Source organism: Epinephelus moara, chromosome 8 (assembly GCF_006386435.1).
Source record: "Epinephelus moara isolate mb chromosome 8, YSFRI_EMoa_1.0, whole genome shotgun sequence".
Classification (NCBI taxonomy): Eukaryota; Metazoa; Chordata; class Actinopteri; order Perciformes; family Serranidae; genus Epinephelus; species Epinephelus moara.
The window spans coordinates 12,509,508-12,532,318 of NC_065513.1; the positions used below are offsets into that span (position 1 = coordinate 12,509,508).

General features: G+C 40.5%; 1 protein-coding gene across 7 annotated transcripts in view; it reads right to left on the reverse strand.

Annotated features, from left to right (window-relative positions):
* Nucleotides 1-20,961, reverse strand: part of dock5 (dedicator of cytokinesis 5) — a 43,835-nt gene extending 22,874 nt beyond the window's left edge. For 3 of the 7 annotated variants that reach the window (XM_050050749.1, XM_050050747.1, XM_050050745.1), the window contains exons 1-16: nt 20,779-20,961; nt 11,819-11,902; nt 11,538-11,578; nt 11,400-11,455; nt 11,029-11,125; nt 10,726-10,874; nt 10,447-10,582; nt 9,378-9,538; nt 7,512-7,593; nt 6,772-6,901; nt 5,989-6,061; nt 2,848-2,990; nt 2,558-2,683; nt 2,297-2,421; nt 281-379; nt 3-75 (exon numbers count right to left, since the gene is read on the reverse strand). In XM_050050749.1, coding sequence (XP_049906706.1) covers nt 3-75; nt 281-379; nt 2,297-2,421; nt 2,558-2,683; nt 2,848-2,990; nt 5,989-6,061; nt 6,772-6,901; nt 7,512-7,593; nt 9,378-9,538; nt 10,447-10,582; nt 10,726-10,874; nt 11,029-11,125; nt 11,400-11,455; nt 11,538-11,578; nt 11,819-11,902; nt 20,779-20,821 — 1,618 coding nt within the window. In that variant the 5' untranslated portion in view covers nt 20,822-20,961. The remainder of the gene's footprint in view (nt 1-2; nt 76-280; nt 380-2,296; nt 2,422-2,557; nt 2,684-2,847; nt 2,991-5,988; nt 6,062-6,771; nt 6,902-7,511; nt 7,594-9,377; nt 9,539-10,446; nt 10,583-10,725; nt 10,875-11,028; nt 11,126-11,399; nt 11,456-11,537; nt 11,579-11,818; nt 11,903-20,778) is intronic. The other 4 variants (XM_050050748.1, XM_050050746.1, XM_050050751.1 and 1 more) reach the window with 3 other exon arrangements.
* Nucleotides 20,962-22,811: the final 1,850 nt, after the last annotated feature.

Below are 22,811 nucleotides of genomic sequence, written 5' to 3' on the forward strand. Positions count from 1 at the left end.
ACAGTCCTGGGAGGATCGGTGTCGAAACATCACCCTCAGGTGACAACGGCAGACATCTTCAATGGGAATTGTCACCTTGGAGGAAGCAGAGGGGGAATTAATGTGAATACAGGATTATACATATGGAAGAAATGCTGTCTGCTGGGACATTTGTATGAGTGGCACGTACAGTGTCAATATCTTCCCTTGAAGATTAGTTCATTGAGGAACTAATTAAAGAACATGAGATATCATGTTGGAGGCAGTGAGCTGCACACGTGGGCCCTTGACATGAGCTTACCTTCACCGTTTCATTCCAACAAGGCTGCTTCACCTGGTAGAAAATGACAGATTTGTACTCTCTGACGCCATCATAACCGGCCCCAGGGAATATCGCTTTCTATCAAAAATAAAAAAAGGAGATTAGTTTACATCAGGCCTATTCAATTGGAAGCCTGCAGGCCACATTCAGCACCAGAAGCAGCCCCCGGTTTGCCCAGCATACATAAATCTGATACGCTGGGTTGACAAAATGTGTAAACTACATAAAGTGTGTGGATGAAGCTAACGAGTGAGCCATCTTGCTTCCCTCTCATCTCTGTTGAGCTACACATGCACAGTATGGATCAGGAGGAATGTACAGATCAGTATAGTGACACAGCCAATCGTATCTTTCACAAATCAGTGTTCTCTCATGTGATGCAGCTCTGACCACTCTTAGTAGCTTTTCAAAACATCCGGGCTGTGATCGAATATGTCCTTTCCTAAACACTTAAGCTTGACCTCAGTGGAAAATATCACGAGGTGAGGTCTGTGTGTGTGGGCAAGAGAGAGAAGAGGGAGGGACGGAGATACTAGTTTAGAGACATAGAGTGTGTTATTGATCACTGTTACTACCACTTGTTTTGGTGCTGTGCACTGAAAGCTCTTTTTTATTCTGTTTCTGCACTTGTGATGTGCCTAGGGCAGGTATGTTGACAAAAAAATAATATGAATTCAAAAGTGAAGCAATAATCTGCTACTTTTTTCTACACTCATTTGCATTTGTTAAAAATGTGTTATCTTTAAAAAGCTGAAAAAAATGAAAATGTCTGGCCCAGCTACATTTTCTGGGTTTAAAATCCAAAAGCCAAATTGAACTTGTAATTGAAGTTTGTGGTTTATGTGATCAGAACTAAAGCACTAAACACATCGGACAACTGAGGCTGATTTTAGGTCGTTACTTTTCCAGGTATTTGGTCATAACTCCAAGTATCAGCAAAGTGGAAATTTTGACCTGGTGAGGGCATAAAAGGAAAAACAGGCAATCAGCAGATTTGTCACAATTCGGGGAGGGATATGAATGTAGTTGGGAGATTCCACTTAAAGCCCCCCTCCAGCAAAATAAGCACTCAACGCCATGACTGCACATTTTTGCCTTGGAAGCACATTGTACCAATGACGGTCTCCAGAACTTTCCAAGGCGATTTTGTCCCAACCCAAAGAAACCAATCCCGTCGACCTGCAGGGCGGGGCTTTCCATATTATTGGTGAAATGAGGGTTAACAAAGGGGAAGCCAGGTGTAGCTACATATCAATATTTTGCAATTTCAATTTCGCTTTTACTTTAACTCATCAGAGCTGGCTATGGGGAAGTGAATCTGCATTTCCTAGGATAGCAACGGCTATTCTGCGTCATGCCTTCGCTATCCTAAGAATGCAAATTTGCTATCCGGAACAAGATTTATCTTACATTAGCAACACATTTTTAGCTGTTTGATAATGTAGTCCAAAGATAAAAGCTCATGTTAGGTAACTCTGTTACTAGCAGAAGTTTGTGAGTTTCATGAGCAGAGTCGAAGGTGAGCCAGGTACACTTGAGCTGCAGGCGCGTGGGTCAGGGGTGGGGCTAAATTGCATATTCATAGCTCCACACATACTAAATGAGGCAAAGATGTAGAGTTACATCTAAGTCACTTAAGGGCATGAAGGGATCTTCTAAATATGTGATTCTGACTAACAGAGGTAGGTGTTTAGGGCTTTCATTAATGCCCAAAGAGGGAGTTTAAAACCACAAATATGAACCTCATGGAGGAGCTCAAGGGTCGGGAGGAGTCATAATCTGGAGACTACGAATGTTGGTACAAGATGTCATGGGACCAAAGTGGTGGACTGACTATCCGCATTGCTACACATAAAGCCATGATATTGGTTTGGCTAGAAAGTACAACATTTACAGCAGGATTACAAGAATTGTTGTAAGAGAATGGTAGAAAAGGAAGCACATACAGCTTAATTAGAAAAAGAAGATCATTTGTTGTTCACTGGTCTATTTTACCTCCATGAAATTGCCTTCGTCATCGTGCACACTCAGTATGACCTCCACATTTTTCGGGGTCTTCTTTTTACCACGGTCAAACTCTCCCTGCAGCAAGGTTACGTAAATATCATTCCTCACGTTTCCTGGAGAAAGGACAACAGATGATCAGGTGGATGTGCTGAGAATTTATGAGCCCCTCTCACGGCTTTGTAAGCAATTAAAATGAACATGGCCATGGTATATGTAGAGCAATGCCCAGCAACAAAGACTTTAATCCACCTGGGAGGATGATTTCTGGAAAGCCCATTTTCCTGACGATAGCGGTGCTGCGGTCGACAAAGTGGGGGTAGTCCTTCCTGACTTGGCCGAGGTCCCCCGGGAGGAGCTTCAGGGTCACAAAAAGCCCTGCCAGCAAACATGTAAAGAAATTCAATGAGGCAGACACCAAAAGGACCCACCCTGTAGACCCCTCACACATCATTTATTTCTCTCAAAACACAGAAGGGTCAATTTAGAGCGACCCTCTGAAATCACAGGGGAACACACTGTCTGTGAGCACTTCATTTTACCCTGGCCTTTGTGATTGACCTCCCGCGTGGCGATGACTTTGTTGAAGACAGCGGTGAGCGGCTCATTCTCTCCTATGACTCTAGACGGGATTAGCGGAGACATGATGAGCTGCCTCTGACGGATGTAGGTTTCCATAGCTATCCTAGGAGAAAAGCAATGGAAGGAGTACAAGAGAAAGCAGCTGCCAGCATCTCTGACAGGTGACAAACAAATGGACAGAGGAGCTGCAAAGGCAACATGAGGCTTTATGGATCTCTTGACAAGATGCTCCATTATCCCTCCCTAAACCCCAATCACCTGAGGTGGCTACCAACATAACAAAGAGTGCTTTGACACTATTGTCAAATGAAAAACATGTTACTCAAAACACTGCGTAACCGTAAAATCCACAGTTCATCTTCTCACAACACTATATGCATTTCTTGTAGCTTCCATACAGAATTCGTATGCACCGTATAAGTACAAATATATTGATCAAGTGGAGCATCAATAAGTCATGGTTACCAAATTGGATTTCACGGTTTTTCTAATGAACTGTGCAGCTCTCAGACGTGACAATTAAATTACAGCACACTGGACAAAATGTCCATCCTCATTTTTTCACATTTTTAAATTTAAGTTTATAGGTCCAACTCAAATGAATGTATACTACATGGGTTCAAGCTCACTTTCAGTCAGTTCATTCGGTCCAATACATAAACAATGGGTATGTTAAACATTGTTCCTCTCCCTCAGGGAACATTCCTAACATGTTGTTTTCTTTACTACAGTTGCAGCATATGGACGGAACAAATGTCATAGAGGGACAAGAAGTCACTCATGCAGAGGGGAATCTGTTTCAGTATACCCTAGTGGTTTGGTTAGAGGGAGAGGCGAACAGAGGGAGGACAGAGTCTACATGTTTCCTGTATGGACGTCATCATTGATAAATGTTTTTATGTATTGCAAGGACATTTATACAATAGTTCCTGATTTGAATTAGGCCCCCAGAGAGTGTTTTGCAGGTTGCAAAAAGCAAGGTGCAGCAGACTGCCTTTTTTTGTTGAAGCTTGCCCTAATCAGACAGAGCGCTTTTTACAGCTTGCTGCGTCTTTTTTAATTGTCGCTAGGCAACCACTGAATCACCTGTCCTCAGCTTTACCACTGTTTTGCTGTGAAGTTCACTGACAGATCTGTACCTCAAAATCTGCATAAAAAATGGACAGGCAGAGGACACTTGCTCTGGCACTGTCTGATCTGGGCCTTTTACTTTTTAATATAGTACCTTCTAGACTGTACAATGTTAACGTAGCTTTCACTTTTCATATTTTACATTACTGTTACTGTAAGGAGATTTCTGTGTATAAATGTTAACACGCTAAGCTATTTGTTGGAATTGGTATTTGTTTTGAGCTTTGATGAATAGCATTCAGTTGGCTGTTGTGGACATTGGACGTTATTATTTGACTGTATTTAAAATACAGAAACAAAATGTCAATGGCACAGCTCCTTGGACAATTGGCAGTGTTGGTTAAGCAATGATATAAAGGGACCTGTCATTTCAGGGGCGGTCATGAACCCACTGATGATATTAATTACTCCTGACTCAGAAGTTAAATGTTTTGACGGTTTTGCAAATTACAAATTAAGTGTTGTAATGCACTGCATGGACTGAATTGGTAATTGTACTTAATGTTTTGGGAAATGCGACAGTGTTTCAGAGAAAATGTGCTTAAGCAAAAATCTGTGCTCTGTTGTTATTTTAATCTAAGAAGTATATACTTTTTCCGTTGTTCATTGAAAAATTCATTTAGCATGACATTTTTGTTATTAATTTGTAATCATCCAGTCCACGATTACCAGTGGCAAATAAGTCACTCGGTGCTGATGAAACAGTAATTCATTTGTCATGGCTGGAAAGCTTAACAGGTTTTTCTGTGGTACAATTTGTGTTTTAAGAGAAACACACTTCAAGAACAAGCATTTATTAAAAAGCAGAAAATTGCATGTCCAGGAAACATTTTGTCACTTTTACTTAAGAAACAGAAACAATGCTTGAAGGGGACCAATTATGCTTTTCCTTATTTACTGCCACACACATATAATATTACAATGCAGGATGCTCATATTAAATGTGGCCAAAGGTTCAAATAATGACGCAAACAAAGTAATCCCTGTGAGCAAAATCCCCCAAGATTTTTTCCACTTTCAAGACAAAGTGACATCAGATTGTGGTGGATTTCTTTATATGGTCATCTGCTCCTGACACCTTACTGCAAGTGCTTAGATTACACAAGTTACAACCACATGTAGCTATATGCTAACGTCAGGGAAACATTTAATCTTGGTTGCTGATGTCAATTTCTCCCTGATTTTGGATCATAATCCTGCTGGAACATTTTCGCTTGTTAAGATTTTAGAATAAATGCCTTCATTACAGTTAGAGTAACTGGTAATCTGTAACCTATTACATTTCAAAAGTTACCTTCCCAACACTGACAGTATGAGGAAAACCAGAATACGAGTATGAACCTGAAAAATGAGCATAATAGGTCCCCTGTCTGGATTAGTAAAAAGCCCTCAAGACACAAACTGCAAAAAGCTTCTGTATTTCAGGTTAGATAAAAGAACACACAAAACCACATTTAGTATTTACGATAATCACCCAAACATTTGATGAGCTGATAAATATTACACCTTACAGAAACATGTCTTTTCGTCTGTACCTCCCCAAGAAGACACAGTGACTGTGACACAGTGAGAGGAGACAAATGGAGGTAAAAACGTTTGGAAATTTGGTTTAGATGTCAAGAATAAGTCAGGATATATTTGGCACTCTTCCATCCAGGAACCCTGTGAACGCATCATCGTCCTCATCCCCCTATTGTTCGGGTGCTATGAAAATGTAGCCTTGAAGCCATTCTTTGAGAAGAGCTACACTGAGGATTGCAAAAAGTTTTTTTATATATATATATATTTGTCCTTGAAATGCAACACAGGAAAAGTTGAATTGCATCCTTCAAACAAATGTGATGGAACCCAGTAAGCAAATATAACTCAAGTCCTGTTCCAATTCTTTTCCATTATTACTGTGTGATGTTAGAAAACAAGGTTGAGCCTGTTAATCGTTTGAGAAGTGTGACAACATCAAGAACACTCACTGCTGAAAGGGGATGAAATGCTGTTTGTCCTCATCGTCTGTTTTGCCATGGGCGATATCTGTAATGTCCATCACTGCAACCACAAAAGGGAACATCACAGTGAGGCAGCAGACTGTTGACAAGGATAAGCTAATTCAACAGATGCAATGCAGTTTTGGTTTTTTTGCTGTTTCAAAAATAACAGCAAAACAGGAATTTACTAGTTTAATAATTCTAAAAGTTCATTTACGCCTCTAACTTTGTAAAATGTATTTTCTACTTCTAAAACAGAAGCTGAGCCAGGTGTTGGATCATACTCACCTGTTGCCTGGCACGGCAGACAGCCAGCATAGTAAAACAGATTGAGGGTTCTTGATCTCCAGCTTGCAAATGCCTCTGAATGGTTCATTCCACCCAGCTCTTTTCCTAAAGTGATTTTTTTTTTCCTGGCTAAGAATAATGTTACTTCTGAGTGAAACGTTCTTTCTGACTTCTGGTTTCAGTCCATTTGCTGAACACCAGAGGAAACCATTCCTCATCAAATCCACTAATCATCTGGCCAAAAACAAAAACACGGGTGCTAAACCAATTTCCACCGACTTTTTTGCCAAAGCAGAATTGAGGCATTTCTAGGTCAGGAAGCAGGTGTTCCCATTTCATCAACACATGGATCCTTCATTTTTATGCCTCGGCAGGACTATTCATGCAACTATAGCACCAGAGAGGAGTGGCATTTTTTTGTTGTTGTTGAGTTGACTTTTGTATTGCCTGAACAAATATTAGGACATTTGAAAAGCTGCTCACCAGCCACACCAAATGGTCTCCGCAGTCCTCCAGTGTGTTTCTTGCCCTCTTTAAGCTCCATGCTTCCCACTCGGATGATCTGACACACCAGGAAGAGGCGCTGCCTCATCAAGTCACTGCTGCTCAGGTCCTAGACGCAAGAAACAACCATAAAGATGATTTATTATGGCATATTAAGTGATAAGGTGCATTACATACAAAGGAAAGTGGGCTACACATATCAGTAGCCTGTTATTATGTGCATTCATATTGCCGGAGCCGCATACCAGATGGCAAATATTACAGGATGGAAGCATGCAGTAAAACCCTCAAACACATTGATTTCCAGCACCTTTATGTATTTATTTTTCTGGAGGTTTTCAAGTCAAAGGAGTCCTAACTTGCGTGCTTTGAGGAAGCAAATATAATGATTAAATTTCTTTTTTTGTGCCTTCCTGAATGTGGTTTGTATCACATTCTGAACCACTATTTCCTCTTGGCCCACATGCAGGTTAACACAACAGCTTGTTTGCAGGGAACTGCTGACTGTGTCATTAACATAAACAGCAGCAATATAATGGAGGCAAATGCATTCAAATTTTCAAAGATGCACCGTGAATGTGATCCATTCAGGGAAACTTTCTGCAAATTAAGAGCGGTCCAAGAGCAAATTGTCTTCTTTGTCACAGATTTCAGACGGCGTTTGGATTGTTTAAATCCGAAGCAGAGGGAATACAGTCAGTGGGCTGGGATTCAGTTACCGTGAATAGTGCTGGCAGGTTGTTGAGTTTTTCAATTTCTTTAGGCATCCCCATACTGTCCCAGCGCACCAGGAAGTTCTCACTGCATGAATTTAAATAAGAATCACAGTTAGATATCACATTATCTAAAGGCACCAGGAGAAATAGAAAAATAGAAAATAACTCATGTAAAAACTTTGCATTATTTTATCCGTCTCACCACATAAAATCCTAAGTGTCAAGGAATTTCCAAGACTTATGCATATTTTGAGCAGCAATAACGTGAAAATCTATCGATCCCTGTGGACCTCTCTCATAGCAGTCATTTGACTTGCCAACACAGGAAATGGCAGAAGGGCCTGGCTTACCAGCATAACACAGCAACCATTAATGATATTAGTTACACCTGAAATGTTCCTGCTATGAAAAGCCAAAATGTTTGCTGTGATAAAATCCTGTGCTGCAGTCGACTGGTCAAAAAATATTGTCCTATGTCGTTTCCTTAACACTCTTCCTTAACCTTGATGGAAAACGTCATAAGTAAAGAGGAAAAGAGAGAATTCATAAGGACTTTGGAAAATGCAACAGCTGCAACTTTTATTTATTAGTTATGGCCATTTAAAATTTGTGACAGATTTGTGACTGACTCATCTTCATCTAACCTCAGTCACCAGCAGCCAAGCACTACTGAGGCTGGGACAGTTTGACCACACGTGATATGCAAGCAAGACGTTGAAAAAGTCAAGTGTTTCAAAATTTGCAAAGATACCACCCCAAAAGTCAAGTGCCAGTTATGCTTAAGGAAACTGGCATATTACAAATGTGCAGTGAGTTTGGCAAAAGCTGAAAACTGTAAATAACAGCTCAGCCATTTCTTAAGTACTCTTATTTCTGCTATGGCTAATGTTACTGTGACCTGCATGCTAACAAAGTGGCTAATAGTCATAGTCACAGACATTTCTAAATGAAGCTTTAATGCCCAAAAACTGATATTCAGGACAGCCATAGTCTAAAATGATAATAATAAGTGTTATGTTTCTGTTACCTTAAAATAAGCCGTTTACATCTATATACAGAGTGGGTCCTTATGCACAGTTTGCCTTGTTAGCCCAAAACAGACAACCTAAACACTGACCCTGGATTGATTCATATTCTCGTGTCGGCCACTGTTGTTCCCCTACACGCTTGACACATTGGAGAAGTTTGAGTTCTACAACTCATCACAAGATGCCACTAAATACGACACACTGGACCTTTATCACTTCAGGGTCATTTAACTAAGTTAGGAACGTTCCTAAGCAAAAAAAGACTATTCCACCGCAGCCCTCCTGTCTTTGCCCTGGCCCTCTCCAGAGGGTCAAAGGTCAGGGTCAGCGGCAAAGACATCCCCTGGTAACTGGATGAGATGTCGTGCTTTTAGTTTTCAAGTTTCACACTATTAACATTCATAAAGATGAACTTACTTTGTAGTCACTTTGATTTTTTTTTGTTTCAGAAGTTCTTTTAAATCACCTCTATTATTTATGCTGGCACCATTTTTGCCACGCTTAGAATAGAGACGTTTTCTACACCAGCAAGCAGAAGAAGCAGCAGCTTCATAACGCCTCAAACTAGTAGCCTTCCAGTCTCGAGTGTTAATTTAAAACACTGCTGAAGCTGCTACATCAGAGCAGTGCAGAGTTATGTGACAATAATGCACAACCTCAAGCCATTATTATTATTCTGCATGACCATAGTATAACTAATTATAATTCTTCATTCTGTATTTTGTAACTTTTGCCACAAAAGTGTCAAAGTAGCAGTACTGTGTGGTTATTTTTTTTTAAATATTCAACAAACCCCTCAGCTTGATACTGAAGTCTGAGTTAAGAGAAATAAGGAGCAAACCTGATGAATTCAGACTGGTCTGGGTCGTACAAAGACATGAGCAGCTCAGCGTCTTCTCCAATGTTGCATACAAAGTTCTTCAGGTTCATGAGTAGACTGTAGGTGTGCACTGTGCTGAACAGGGTCTGGCGCCTCATTTCCAGGTTTTGTAGCCGCGTCTGCTGAAAAGCAAGCAAGGTGCCAGAGCAGCGCACATTGTGTTTACTGGAAAGTTCATGTGTTTTTTGGGGTGACGAGGAGACATACCAGAGTTGGTTTCTCAAGAAAACAAAAAACTGTGCCAGTATTGCTACACTTTGGATTTGAAGCGGCAAAAGAGGTGTCTTGACTGGCTGTGAGTGACACAGTGCACCATTTAAAGCTGAACTTTTATCTGACGCCCCGTTTCTATTTATTGCTATTGCTATTTATTGCTCACTTTGAAATCGCTGCAATGAACAAAGAACAACTGATTCACGAAGTTGAAACATGGAATAATCTGTACGATACCTCCTTATTTCGATACAAAAATGAAAAAGGTGGCAGCTGGCTGGAAAAAGGAGATCTCCAGACAGCTGAAAGTTCCTGGTGAACGACCATCGCTAATAAAAGCCCCCTTACTGTTGGCTACATTGTGTGTCATTTCCAGTAAATATCACAATATAAAATGTGTGTTTCCTGTTTAATAAGTACAAACAAAAGAAGATAGCATGTAGGCTATCAAGCCTTTAAAGTGGTTAGGTCTACAGTCTGATCTCGAACACACAGCTGATAGGTACGAGGTTTGTTTACATGATGTGACAGAAGTGCATATTTAACCGACACAATGTGGACAAAGAGCATGGATGTCATCTGACACTACATGATAGTCAGAGGCTTGCTTGCTGTTAGGACATGGTGTTATTTTGTTCCACACGGGAGCAGCTCCTGAGTCAAGTGCGACACCTAGTGGTAAAATTCTGTCTAAAAGTCTGATTCAGTGTTTCACTTAATATCAAACCAGTTTAAAAGGTTTTACCCCGGCCCAACCCCAACTGGACATCTACTATGGAAAAAAGTGACTGATAAAATAAACAAATCAAAATCATGCCTTTTCCTCTTGTATCCTGTCGTCAACACTGCGGGAAGCCGTCTCGTGTGCCCGGAACAGACTGACCGTGCTGGTCTCGTCAGGATCCAGTGTGTTCCCTGCTTCATCTCGCACCACCAGGTCCAACCCCAGAATCCTGAGCAGCACAGAGAATGAAACAGCGTCAGCAGAGTTTACAGAGACAATCTGAAAGCCATGACTCAAGCAAATAAAACTTTACAATGGTGTTTATGTCACAGGGCAATTCATTGCAGCACAGTAAGGCAGCAGGATTCATACCGGTTCCCGTAATCAATCTTTGCTGTGACTTTCTTTCTGAGCTCCACAAGGTCATCCTTAGGCAGCGTTCCCGACACTATCTGAGATCGATATTCGATGAGGCTGTACGCCATCTGCTGAACACCCCTGAACAAAGCTGTCTTGTTCGCCTGTCAGATAAATATGTACACATTTATAACAACACATCCTTCAGAGGTAAAAAAAAATAAATAAATAAACATGAGTCAAAGTGGTGTGTAACAGAGTAGCACTGAGAGTACTAGAAACAGAGAGGCCGATAAGAGAGAGGCAATCTTCACATACCACGTAGAGCTTGTGCCATATCTGTGCCCATTCCCTCAGAGTAGCCCCGAGCTCCTGCACCAGGGGTAAATCTGCTGGAATAATTATTTCCTGCTGGCTACCAGCCACAAGGAGAGAATAATAAGATATTGGAAAAGTGGCTCATCGCTCACAGATCATGCCACATAATTCAGACAGACTCAAGTGCATTTCTATACATGATAAATAGCTGGATGGTTTCCTTACACAGCCAAGAGAGGCATTACTGAATCTTCACTTATGGTAATTACAAGCGCACTGCTATCTTATTGGCAAATGACAAGGCAGGGCGGCAAACCAAAAGCAAAGTGGATTATCATCATGATGATATGTTTACTGATATGTGATCTCACCCTAGTCCCTCAACCGTAGCCTCCTTTAAGTGGATGTAGGAAGCTGGGAAAATGCCCTGAGGAAACAATGAGGTAAAATCAGTACACATATATCACAGCTCTGGTTATGGGATAATAAAGTGCTAATGATGGTCTTACCTTCTGGGATTTCTTGCGTAGCGTGTAGCCCCTATACCAGCCTGAGGAGATATTAATTAACAAAAAAAAAATTTGTTACAATGATGAAGAGGCAGTGGAGGAGAGAGGAGTGATGACAGTCCACCCCGTCAGGAGGACAATGTGGACTCGTTTACATTATTATGCACAGCATATCGAGTGCCAGGTAAGTTCAACATTTCATTTAAGTTCCTGTGTCAGCTTGCTTTAGAGAAGGAAAAGAGGGATGTGTCTGGGCCTGTTGTGCGTTCAGGCTCACTCACCTTCCAATTTCTCAAGTATGTGCACCGTGTCCCCCACCTGTAGGCACAGCTCCTGCTCTCCACTGGATTCATAATTGTAGATTGCTAGGACAAGAGCAGGACTGTCTCATTATGAGGAACACACATAACATTCAATAAACACAGTTAACAATGGAGAGATTTTGAGCCGACAGTTTGACTGACGAGTTTTATTCCCACTCAAGGTCCAGTGGATTAAGAAAAACCCCAAATCCCTTTTCAATCACTCATTGCACAGTGGAGAAAGTCTGTTTTTTAAAAAAAAGTTCTGGATCAGAGGTTTGCAGTTTCTCCCAGGAAAAAGAAACCAATTCACCCTCCTTGTCGCAGAACTTGGCTTCGCAAGCGTACAGGATCTTGATCTTTGATTTATTCCTCATCTTAGTGCTCTTTCTAACAGCAGGCTGTATGCCTGTGCAGCAGGCCTGTGTGTGACTCAAACCTTTAAAGCATTTTGACTATTCTTAATTGAAACAGATTCCCTGAGGCTGTGTTTAACGTTCCAGTAAATGGACTGTGCTGTAGCAGGTAGCTTCAGAGTAGAAAAAAAAAGAGCAGAGCAAAAAAGGGACGGAGGGATGGCATTACATCCTCTAGATTTCTGATATCATCATACCGCTGTGACCTTTGGTCAATAGTTACTCTCTGCAGGTTGTGCTTCTGCCAACTGACTAACCTGCAAGCCCTGCCCTTCCCTTCACTCAGTTTATTAACCTAACAGCTTTCCTGGAGGCGACTCCTGTCTTTCCCTTTTAACTCTCTTACCACGACACTAATGGGAGAGATCACACAACAACACATCTGCGCGCGCACACAAAAACACATGCACGTACGCACACACACACAAAGCCAGACTGAAGTTGCAGAAGAGAAACCTTGGCAAACAATACTGTAGCAAAGGTCTTTGTCATGACTTGAGGGAGCCGCGATAGCGAACAGCCACTCTCATAGTCAGATAGAGGAACTATGAGCACAGCTCTGCCCTGACTTGCATGGTGATAATGCTTGTTGCTGGAGGCTAGATTTCACAGCACGCTTCAACTGGCTCGGCTTATCACACCTCAGTCTGAATACCAAAACTTGACGAAACACTGAATGTGGCTACCCTTCTCTCTCCATGACATCCTCCTCACCGATAGGTATTTTTTTCTGGCTTTCCATAACACACATATGCCCAGAGTGACATCTCCACGGGGAATCAGTTTTTAGGTTAAGACTGTGTTTTTGTAACCAGTTCATGGGTTCTTAAACTATTAGGTCAGACTCATGCTGGCTATCACCTGCACAGGTTAACTTGAATAATGACTCACTGTGAGATCCCCCATCTGGTCATCAAAAGGAAAAATCTAACACTAAAACCTGCAATACCAGTGACACTTTTCTTACTTTCCTTTTCCCCATTAAAGATCCCACATAGTAAAAAATCTAATTTCCATGTTGTTTTTTATTAGAAAGCAGGTATACTGTGGGTGCATTATAAATACTATAAAAGTTCAGAAACTGTGCCTTTAAACGAGCTGTCAGGACATCCGTGATGTTGTGATGTTACAACTTAAGTATACAGACTGAATCACCATGACGTCACTCTTACAACAACAGTCACTTCCAGGTAGACAACTGGCAGTTATAATTCCAGAGGTACGTGAAATTGGCAAACTTATTGATTTCTGTTGTCATTTTCAGTCGTAGCTGTAATGTTTAAAGATATGTATTTAAACACTGTAGTCCGACCTATGTTTTGTTTCTGCTGTGCTTATTTTATGTATTTGTTGCTTTGCTATTATCTTCAATAAACAAAATTACTGGCACAGACGCTAAGGGATGTACAGCTGTGGAAGGGGGGACACAGCAAAACATATTTTAGACACCTACAAAATCAGTTTCAGTGTAAGTGTACACTATATTTGAATATTTGTTCCACTTTATTTTACACACTAACCAATCAACACTGCAGTAGACCAGCAACTCTATCTGATGGCAAGGTAACGTGGTGAAAATATTGTAAATATAACATACAATTAAACTGATGTTGCTTTTTTGTGGGCCTTTTTAAGGTGGATAAAAACTAAATAACTGAGGCAGTCTTTGCTCGACGCCATTTTGTTTTATGTACACAATGTGAGGATTGTCTACTTGGAAGTTATTGTGAATGAACATTGTGATTCGGTCTATTGACTGTTTCAAACTTGACAGCATAATCATTCTAAATGGCTCCTGTTGAATTCCCTGTTGGAATGTTTGTTAATGGAGTAGCTGACAAGGAAACTACAAAATTTATTTTATAGTTTCCTTGGTAGCTGACAGGAAGTAAGCAGGGATCAAACCTGTTGCCCTAGCAACTGGATAGCAATGAAATGGTTTGTATAGGTTTAAAGTGCCAGTAAAGTGCTGTTACAGTCAATTCCCAGCTGAAATGACAGAACAGAGACATCAAGAGCTCAGATGCAGAAGAGTTGGGAACACTGACCAATCACAGCAGACTGAGCTTTTTTGGGAGGGGGACTTTCAAGGTAAACACATCCTAGTAGAAACCCAATTTACAAATATGAACCTAAACATAAGCATAATATGGGACCTTTAACTCAGAATTTCGATTTCAGCACATCACAGTTTTTGGTATCTCTCATATTATGAACAGAAAGTTCAGGTTTTTCCAGCTAACACGGTGACATGCTGTGATGTTTCATTTAAAAAGAAGTTACTGACACCCTGTGAATCTCTTGAAAAAAGAATATTTGTTTTCACCAGGAAATTATTTGTGCAGCCGGAACAATTTTGAATGAAATGTGCACTGAAGAAATGACATCTGCCTCTGGTCATGCCGGGAGTGACAATGGTCCATTCACCAACTTGACACAGTGTCCGGGCCTGGCAACAGCGTGGCAATGTGCCAATGGCAGAACCCCAGCTGAGCGTGTTGTGATGCCACACTGTCTAAAGTAAAGGCAACAGTCTGGGCCTTGGCAACGCAGCTTATCTGTTCAACTCTGAGACACACTATCCTCCTCTTTAACTTGAAACGCTGAGCCTGAAGCTGCTGTAGTAAATTCCAATAAAGCCTCAATCTGTGTAGGTTCAAGTTAATGTGCATACTAATGTTAAATCAAAGTCAGCCTGATTCACTCTAAAAGATTTATCATAGAAGTGGATTAGCCAACAATTAAAGAACACCACGGCTGAACAGTTTGAGCAGCTGCTGGCAGAGTTCACACGTTTGGATGAGAATCCATCGTTCTCGTCACTGACTGGGTGTGAAACTATTCCAAGCTATGGCCCTGATAAAACACACACAAAAAAATATGAGGCAAGATACAAGGGTCCAGCAATCAATCCTTGAACATACAGATAGGCAGGTCCTCTGAATTCATTCTGATGCTCAGCAGGAAAATCCTTCAATCAAACACATGAAAGAAATGAAATCAGAGAGCCAGAAATGGGCCAGACCTAAGTCATGCTAGATAAAGTGACCTTAACAAAAATAACTACCAGCATTTTCACTCACACAAAGCTTGTAAGCGAAACATTTTACATACATTAAAAAAAAGAAAATCATCGTGATCAAGGGAGTAGTTTTCAGTTTTCAAGTAATGAAAACGGTATTATTATATTCATGTATTCTTACCAAACCCTCATGGTATACATTTTTTTCCTAGGATGGCAAAGCCATAACTGGCCCTTCTCTCTCTCTGATTAGTTAGTGCTCACGGCTTTGTTGGTTGGGTTGTTATTTAGGCAAAAAAGTAAGATTTGTTAGGGTTACAATACAGCGTAAGCCAATCAGGGGCAGAGTATGGCAGAGTAGGGCAGGCCATGCCTTCGCCATTCCTATAAAAAAAAAAAAAGATTCACTCACAGTGCAGGGGAATTATGGTCCAGTGCATGCAAAATACACAATATGTAGAACAGGGGTCTGCAACCTTCGCCATTAAAAGAGCCATTTTTGACCAAGAATAATTTGAAAAAATCTGTGTGGAGCCGCAAAACATGTTTGAGCCTTATAATCAAGGTAAATAGCCTATTAAGTCTAAATTAGCGTATACTTATGGTCTAAATAAGCATTTGTTAATATGTTTTACCACAAGGTGGACACTGTGCAGGGCACTATTTATGATTATTTGGTACTTAAATTTTGCAGAGCTGGCAGTGAGAGCAAACAAATCTGTCCACGCACTACTACATTCTCTATTTTATTCAATTTACTTTTTTGGATTTGGCATCCATAGCTAACCAGCCACTGCTATCGAGGTTCAGCAACATTTGGATTCATAGAATGAATTTCCATAGACTTCTTTTCTCAAAGGCTCAAGGAGCCACTGGACAGGGGCTAAAGAGCCACATGTGGCTCCGGAGCCACAGGTTGCCTACCCCTGATGTAGAAGATGAATGAGGAACCGACGTTTACAAGTGCCAAGGTGGAATTGTAAAAATCCTCCTAATACACAAGTTTTATTTTTTACTACACTTTGTTTTTTTGTTTTTTTTTTCAATTTCATAGCATGACAAATGCTTTCCTGTTTTATAGCTATTGTGACTTGTTGGCTTTTGGGAAAATGTTTGTTCCGTGTTTGTGCAATGTAATACAGAAGTGTTTGAAATGTTCCTTATTTTCACAAAAACATACAAGTAGTTTAACAAAGTTGCCAGTGGGCAAAATGCTCCCAGTCACCAGCAGGAGAACTCTGTCTTTGACACTTGCACTACTGTCTGTTCAAAATAAATGAAAAGAAACATATCCTTATGCATGTGGGGTTTTTTCTGCTGTACTGAACTTGGACCAAACTGTGACTCCTTAACCATATGCATCAGACAAACCGTGACTTCTGTGTACCATTACACCCCTAATGTGTTATGAATTTGTAAAGGACTTCAGTCAGCTACCATTCAGTGATGTATCATATCTTATTAAACTTGAATTCAAGCATACATATTTCAAACGCTACCAAAGGAGGGAGAGTTACAGTATAACTGCAAAAAGTCATTAGGTAAAAGCAAGTGTATTAAAGTTTGTTTTTGAGCCAATTCTCCTCAGGCAGGACGTTTCAATACATAAAGGCCTCGGCAGAAATGCCTTCTGCCTCCCGTCTACTGTCTAGACAGCCGGAGACGATCTGGGGCTCTTAAAACTGTGCTCCAGCTAATAAGTCCTGATAGGTTATCCATAAATCAGAAAGCTAATTCACAAGTTCAAAGCTAATAGTGAAAAAAGGGATAGAGCTAGACCAGTATGGGCTCATCTTTTAATTCTGGTTAAAGACCCGGCTTCAAAGAAAATTACAATTGCCTTCTCTGAAGGAGAAAAAGCACCAATGCTTTTCTCCAGGTTCCTCAAGAAGTACTCAGACATTATGTCCCGAGTTTTAAAAGTCATGACTGACCATCCAACCATTTGGCCTGTCCATCAAAACTGAGAACAAGGTCAACAGTTATATTACCAGCAACAATCAGGTTTGACACCACAAGATGAACTATCAGATGTTTTGACTGCGATCTGTGGGGGCAGCTGTAGATTTGTCTTGCTAATAAGACGCCCACACAGCAGGTAACACCAGCAGAGCAAACAACTTTAAGCTCTTCATTATTTTAAGGAAACTTATTTGTTCATTGCATGTTAAAGTGGAAGTTGTGGTAGTACTGACTATTCACACGACCACAGTGGGCACAAGCATTAGTCAGTCTTTATGACTTCAGTTGCTTGAATGGCAGTTCCCTTAAGAATACTCAAAGTTATTATAGAAGCGAGTAGTGCTGCTCATAAGCAACTGTAAGGCATTATAATCAGTATGAATGCAGAATCTTATTATATAATATTCATAAGAACACACAACATGTAAACTCCAGGGGTTTGCTGCAATGAATCAAATGTCGTCATTAGAACAAAATGTAATAAAGTCCTCATCCACTCAAAATGTATTTTGCTATTTGTTACTTAACTTGGGTGTTTGAGCTTCACGGTACAGAGTTTGGCACTAGAAGGCTGTTCACACATTCATCTGCGCTCACCTGGATTTAGGACATCACAACTTGTTTGGAAGTCAATCATGGTCAATCAAGAGTGTGCTTGTCAGTCAAGTAGGAAACATCTTGCACAATTCTAAGATTGTTGCATTGAAGATGTTCAGTTTTATAAAAAAAACAAAAAGACTGACATCTAGCTCAGATGGTGGAATGTGTGCCCCATATTGGCAGAGTCCTTTGCAGCAGTGCGGGTTCGATTCCAACCTGCGGCCCTTTGCTGCATGTCATTCCCCCTCTATCTCTCCTACCTTTCCTCTCCATCTTCAGCTGTACTGTCAGTTAAAAGGCAAACATCTGCCCAAAAAATAATCTTAACAAGAAAAAAAAGAATTAAAATCATAGCAGCAGATATTGTCTTCCTTATTCCATGGATTCTTCTTCCTTGTCAAAACCCAGTGCCTACATTACCCACAATGCAACTTCACTGCCACCAGTTTGGTCAGAGACTCGGAAGTGTTTTTCTAGTGGCAGATAATGCAGTCTCAAGCTGCTAGGCTCAAGCAGTCCTCAAGTTTCAAAGGGAAGAGAGCTACAGGTCTGTTAACCACACTGTCTCCCAGATTTGTAATTATTTTCAAACTTCAAAAAGTCTTCAGCACCAACCGAAGCTGAGTCAAGTGTAGGACTATGCAATATATATATATATATATATATATAATATTATTATATCAGTATTGTGATATGTGACTATAGTTACTGTCTTTGGGTTTTGATATCTTAATATTAAAAGTGTTGTCTTTTCCTGGTTTCAAAGGCTGCATTACACTACAATGATGTAATTTTCTGAATTTACGAGACTGTTCACACTGTTCTGTTATTTGCCTTTACTCAGACATCATATCAACATTACTGATGATTATTAAAATTCTCATTGTGTAAATATTTTGTAAAGGCACCAATAGTTAAACCTACAATATTGTCACAATATCGAAATTAAGGTATTTGGTCAAAAGTATTCTGATTTTCTCCACAGCCCTACTATAGTGACATCACTTGAGGCAGTTTTTCAGATTTTGTGCAGCTCCCTTTGGAGCTGTTAAAGGCTTTATGCAGCTTTTTCTCACATATGCAGATTACCACAACTGAGTTTCTCAACACCTGTTAGACAGACTTGACAGATGAGTAAAACCAGTGGAGTTCCTCTTTAACTTCCTGGATTACTGTAATTCAGCAATGGCAACAGTTGGTCCCAAATTTGTAATGTTGTTCATGCAAGCTGTTAATAAAGACAGGCCGTTAAGAATCAAAGCATTTACATGACCGCTCGGTAAGGAGACCTTGCCATAAAATCTAATAAAGCCATGGGATTTCATTATGGATGCAAATAATGTGAAAACAGAGATGCAGTAAATTAAACTTCACCTGCTGATTTCAATGCTTCACTTCAGTCTCCAGAGTCTCCTCTTAAGAATGTAAAAATTAAGCTATCCTATTATGATGGCGCCACAAATTCACCATTAAAGATTGTGATATCTTAAGCCCCATATTATCCACATTTCCCTGTTAGCTAGCATGATATAATTGATATTATCATAAACCTTGCAACTCTTCTTTCATCTCAAAATGTAGTTGCCTGTATTGGGGCACAGCCTGGGTTGACTAATCGGATTAAAACTGTAAGACCTTGTACAGGGTCCGATGGCATTTTAAGGATTAAGTACAGTGTTAGTGACTCCTGCCCCGACTCTGAGGCGAATGGCAGGAGAATGGCAAAGTCGACACAATCACGCAGAGCAACACTTTTGAACGCCATACTGGGATCTAAAAGGATTACCATGAAAAAAAAAATCCCCAACATCAGCCGCTAAAACAAGGTCATATATAACCAAGTGGGTAGTGTTTGTGCAGCAGAGCATTCCATACCCACCTGCGTTTGGGGCTTAAAAATGTTTTCAGTCACAACAGCAACAGAGCACACTTTCTTTAAAGATAAAGTCGGTGAGAGCATCCAGGTTAGAGCGAGGTATTTTCAGTCCTGGGCTGTGATTCACACAGAGAGAGTATACACTAGGTGTGCACACAGGCAGGGTTTTCCTCTTGTGTAACACATCTGCTGCACACCACTGTCTGCATTTAAGTGTCTGTAGCCTTCAGCCAGATTTAGCAGTGAGTCAATATGGTAACCAATGACCAGCCAACCTGTGCTGACAATGAAGCCTTTACAGTAAACCTGAAAGGGATTTCTGGTGAAGCCAAGTGATTTACCTTGAGGGCGTGGAGGACTACCTGATAGCATGAGCATGCATGCACAGCAGACCCACAAACACACAGATAACTGAGACGGGGCCACACCTTAGTGCAAGCCACAGTCCAAGTTATGAAGCTGAAAGGAACACAAAAAGGTGCTCAATAGCCTCAAAAGATAGAAACACAAAAGCCTATAGCGTAAGTGTAGCCAAGCGACACAGATAAATCCAATGTCTGTGCAAATACTTTTCTCTTATCTGACATGCATACTGTACAGTCACAGCAGTGGCTCCCATGTGGGGCCCTACAGGAGTACTTGAGGGGGGCTTCAAGGGACCTTCCAGCAAAATGAGGATTCATTTAAGTTCACTACAACTTCCACATGTCAACTCAGCGAGGTTAAGTACAAGAATGGCTGGTATGCTCATTGAACTCTTGGCTCTTTTCCATTCCCTCCTCACCACCTATTATGGACAGTTAAACCAGTTATTTCTTACTACAACCAGATACCTACACACACTAGGACAACAAGGAAGGAAAATATCGAGCACTGTGTGATAAACAAAATACTGGTGAAGCCTAGCTGGCTACAGTATCTACACCCGCCCTATATCACCAACAATAAAGTCGCCAATAACTTGTGTTTCCCAACTTTAGTCCCCTTCCCTTCAAGTTAGTTGGGAGTTTACTCGGCGAGTTTTCCGCTAGAAAAACACACGTAGCCACATGAGAGAACTTACCGACTCCGTACTTCTCTTTTTTAGTGGGAATCCAGCGGGTCATTTCGGGGGAAGATGTAAAGTAGGCTGAATAAATAAATAACTATTTACAATTGCTAAACAGAGGACGGGCGGTGCACTCCTGCGCGTCCCGAGCTCTACAGTTCCGCCATCATGACTTGTAAACGGGGAGGGGAGAGGAGGGCGCTCGCGGCTGGGAGAGGAGAGAAGGGGATAGGCGTGAACCATGGGCTTCCCAAACTACCCCCACAAAAACAACAACAACAAACACTCCACAGACACTCATTTCATCAAGGGTTTGCCTCCAGGAACACTGTCCGTGAAGCCCTGAACATCCGCCAATCGATAACTGTAGCTATTCCTCATAAATCCTCAAATGAACTCAAATTGAATCTGGAGGAATTATAATGAGACTGACCTGTCCCTCGCTGTGCTGCAAGGACTCCTGATGGTGCCTGCACACACAGTTTTAGAGCCACTGGCACACAGTTTGACAATTCAGAGGAGAATAATTAATTGAGACCAGAGTTATAAATCACTGGTGTGTTATAAATAAGTTATCACCAGGTTATTGTTTTTAATTTAAAATGAGATTGAGTTGCAAACTCCATGCTGCTGCTCACATTAACCGGTTTAAAGGAGAACTATGGTGGGGTGAAATCAGGTAAAGTGGGATGCTTCTTAGTAGGGGACTGTTCGTTATTTATGAGAGGGGAGGGGTGGTGCAAATACCTTTCTAAGCACTAAGGAGGGAATTGTCCTTTTTTTGGGGCTCGGGGAAGGGGCATACAACTTGAAATGACTGCATTTAGTATTTATTTTACTGCTGAATTTAAAATGAAAACATGCATATTCTCTTTAAACAAAAAAGAAGCCAAAAGTACACCATTTATCATAGCCAGAAACTGTAAGAACAGAAATTATCATTGGCGTTTCAAATTTCCAAAGGTCCTTGAGCATATTATGTGGGGGCTATAGCTTCCGACAGACCAAAATAAAAAAATAAAATCTGAGTTTAAGATTGAGACATTTCATCAAAATCACAATTTTGTCAAAAATAAGCCATTTGCACTAACAGCATGCACGCTGAGAGTGAAAAACCAAGGCTTTTTTCAACTCCAGGATTTTGCCTTCAACTTTTAACTTTCAAACATCAAAGGGTACATTTTCTAAAATCCAACAACTAATTAATGGTGGAGGGAAGGTCATGCATTTACCTTTAGTTACTTCGGGAGGCTTAAGGAAAAACATTTGTAGCTATGTGAAGGGTAAAAAAACAAACAAAAAGCAGCCACCCTTCAGCTCTGATAAGTAAAGAACACTCCCTAATTCATCCAGGAAAAACACCTAAACTGCTGAAGACTAACTTAAATGTTACTTTTAGACATTCCCTTGCTATATTTTTATGAAAAAAATGTATTGCCGAGTGAAATATTTTAGAAACCTTGGACTGTGAAGCATATCACGAACCTCTACCTCACTCAGATGACATGTTCATGTAAAATGGGACAGTCATGTTTGTTTTTAATGGTTAAATCCATTTATCAGTTAAGTCATTGCTTCATAAAAACATTTATGTAATCTAGCTTTTTATTGAAAAGGATTATCTAACTTTTCTGCAATGATTTCCCTGTTATGTCACATCTGTGTCAGTGATTGCTAATTCCAGACTATTCTGGCTGATGTGGACTGACTTCATCATCTTTAACATCTTGTAAGTGACAAAAGTACCAAAAATGTTTGCAATATGACAGGGTGGCACATAAAAGCAGAAGTCAGGATTTTATGGCACCTCATAGCCAAAAATATGCTGGTTTCACCTCAGACAAATGTCCCATATTAGCTCAATTTTCTGTCCCATTTTACGGGAATGCATTAACTACTACTGTGAAAATGTTTTTGATTATTAGTCAAACAGTTATTAAGATTATAAAGATAACACTGGTTATATGTAAACTACATTTGTAGCAGCAATGCAACAACATATTTGGTGAGTGGCTACTAATATTTAAAAACCACAAGATGTAAAACCA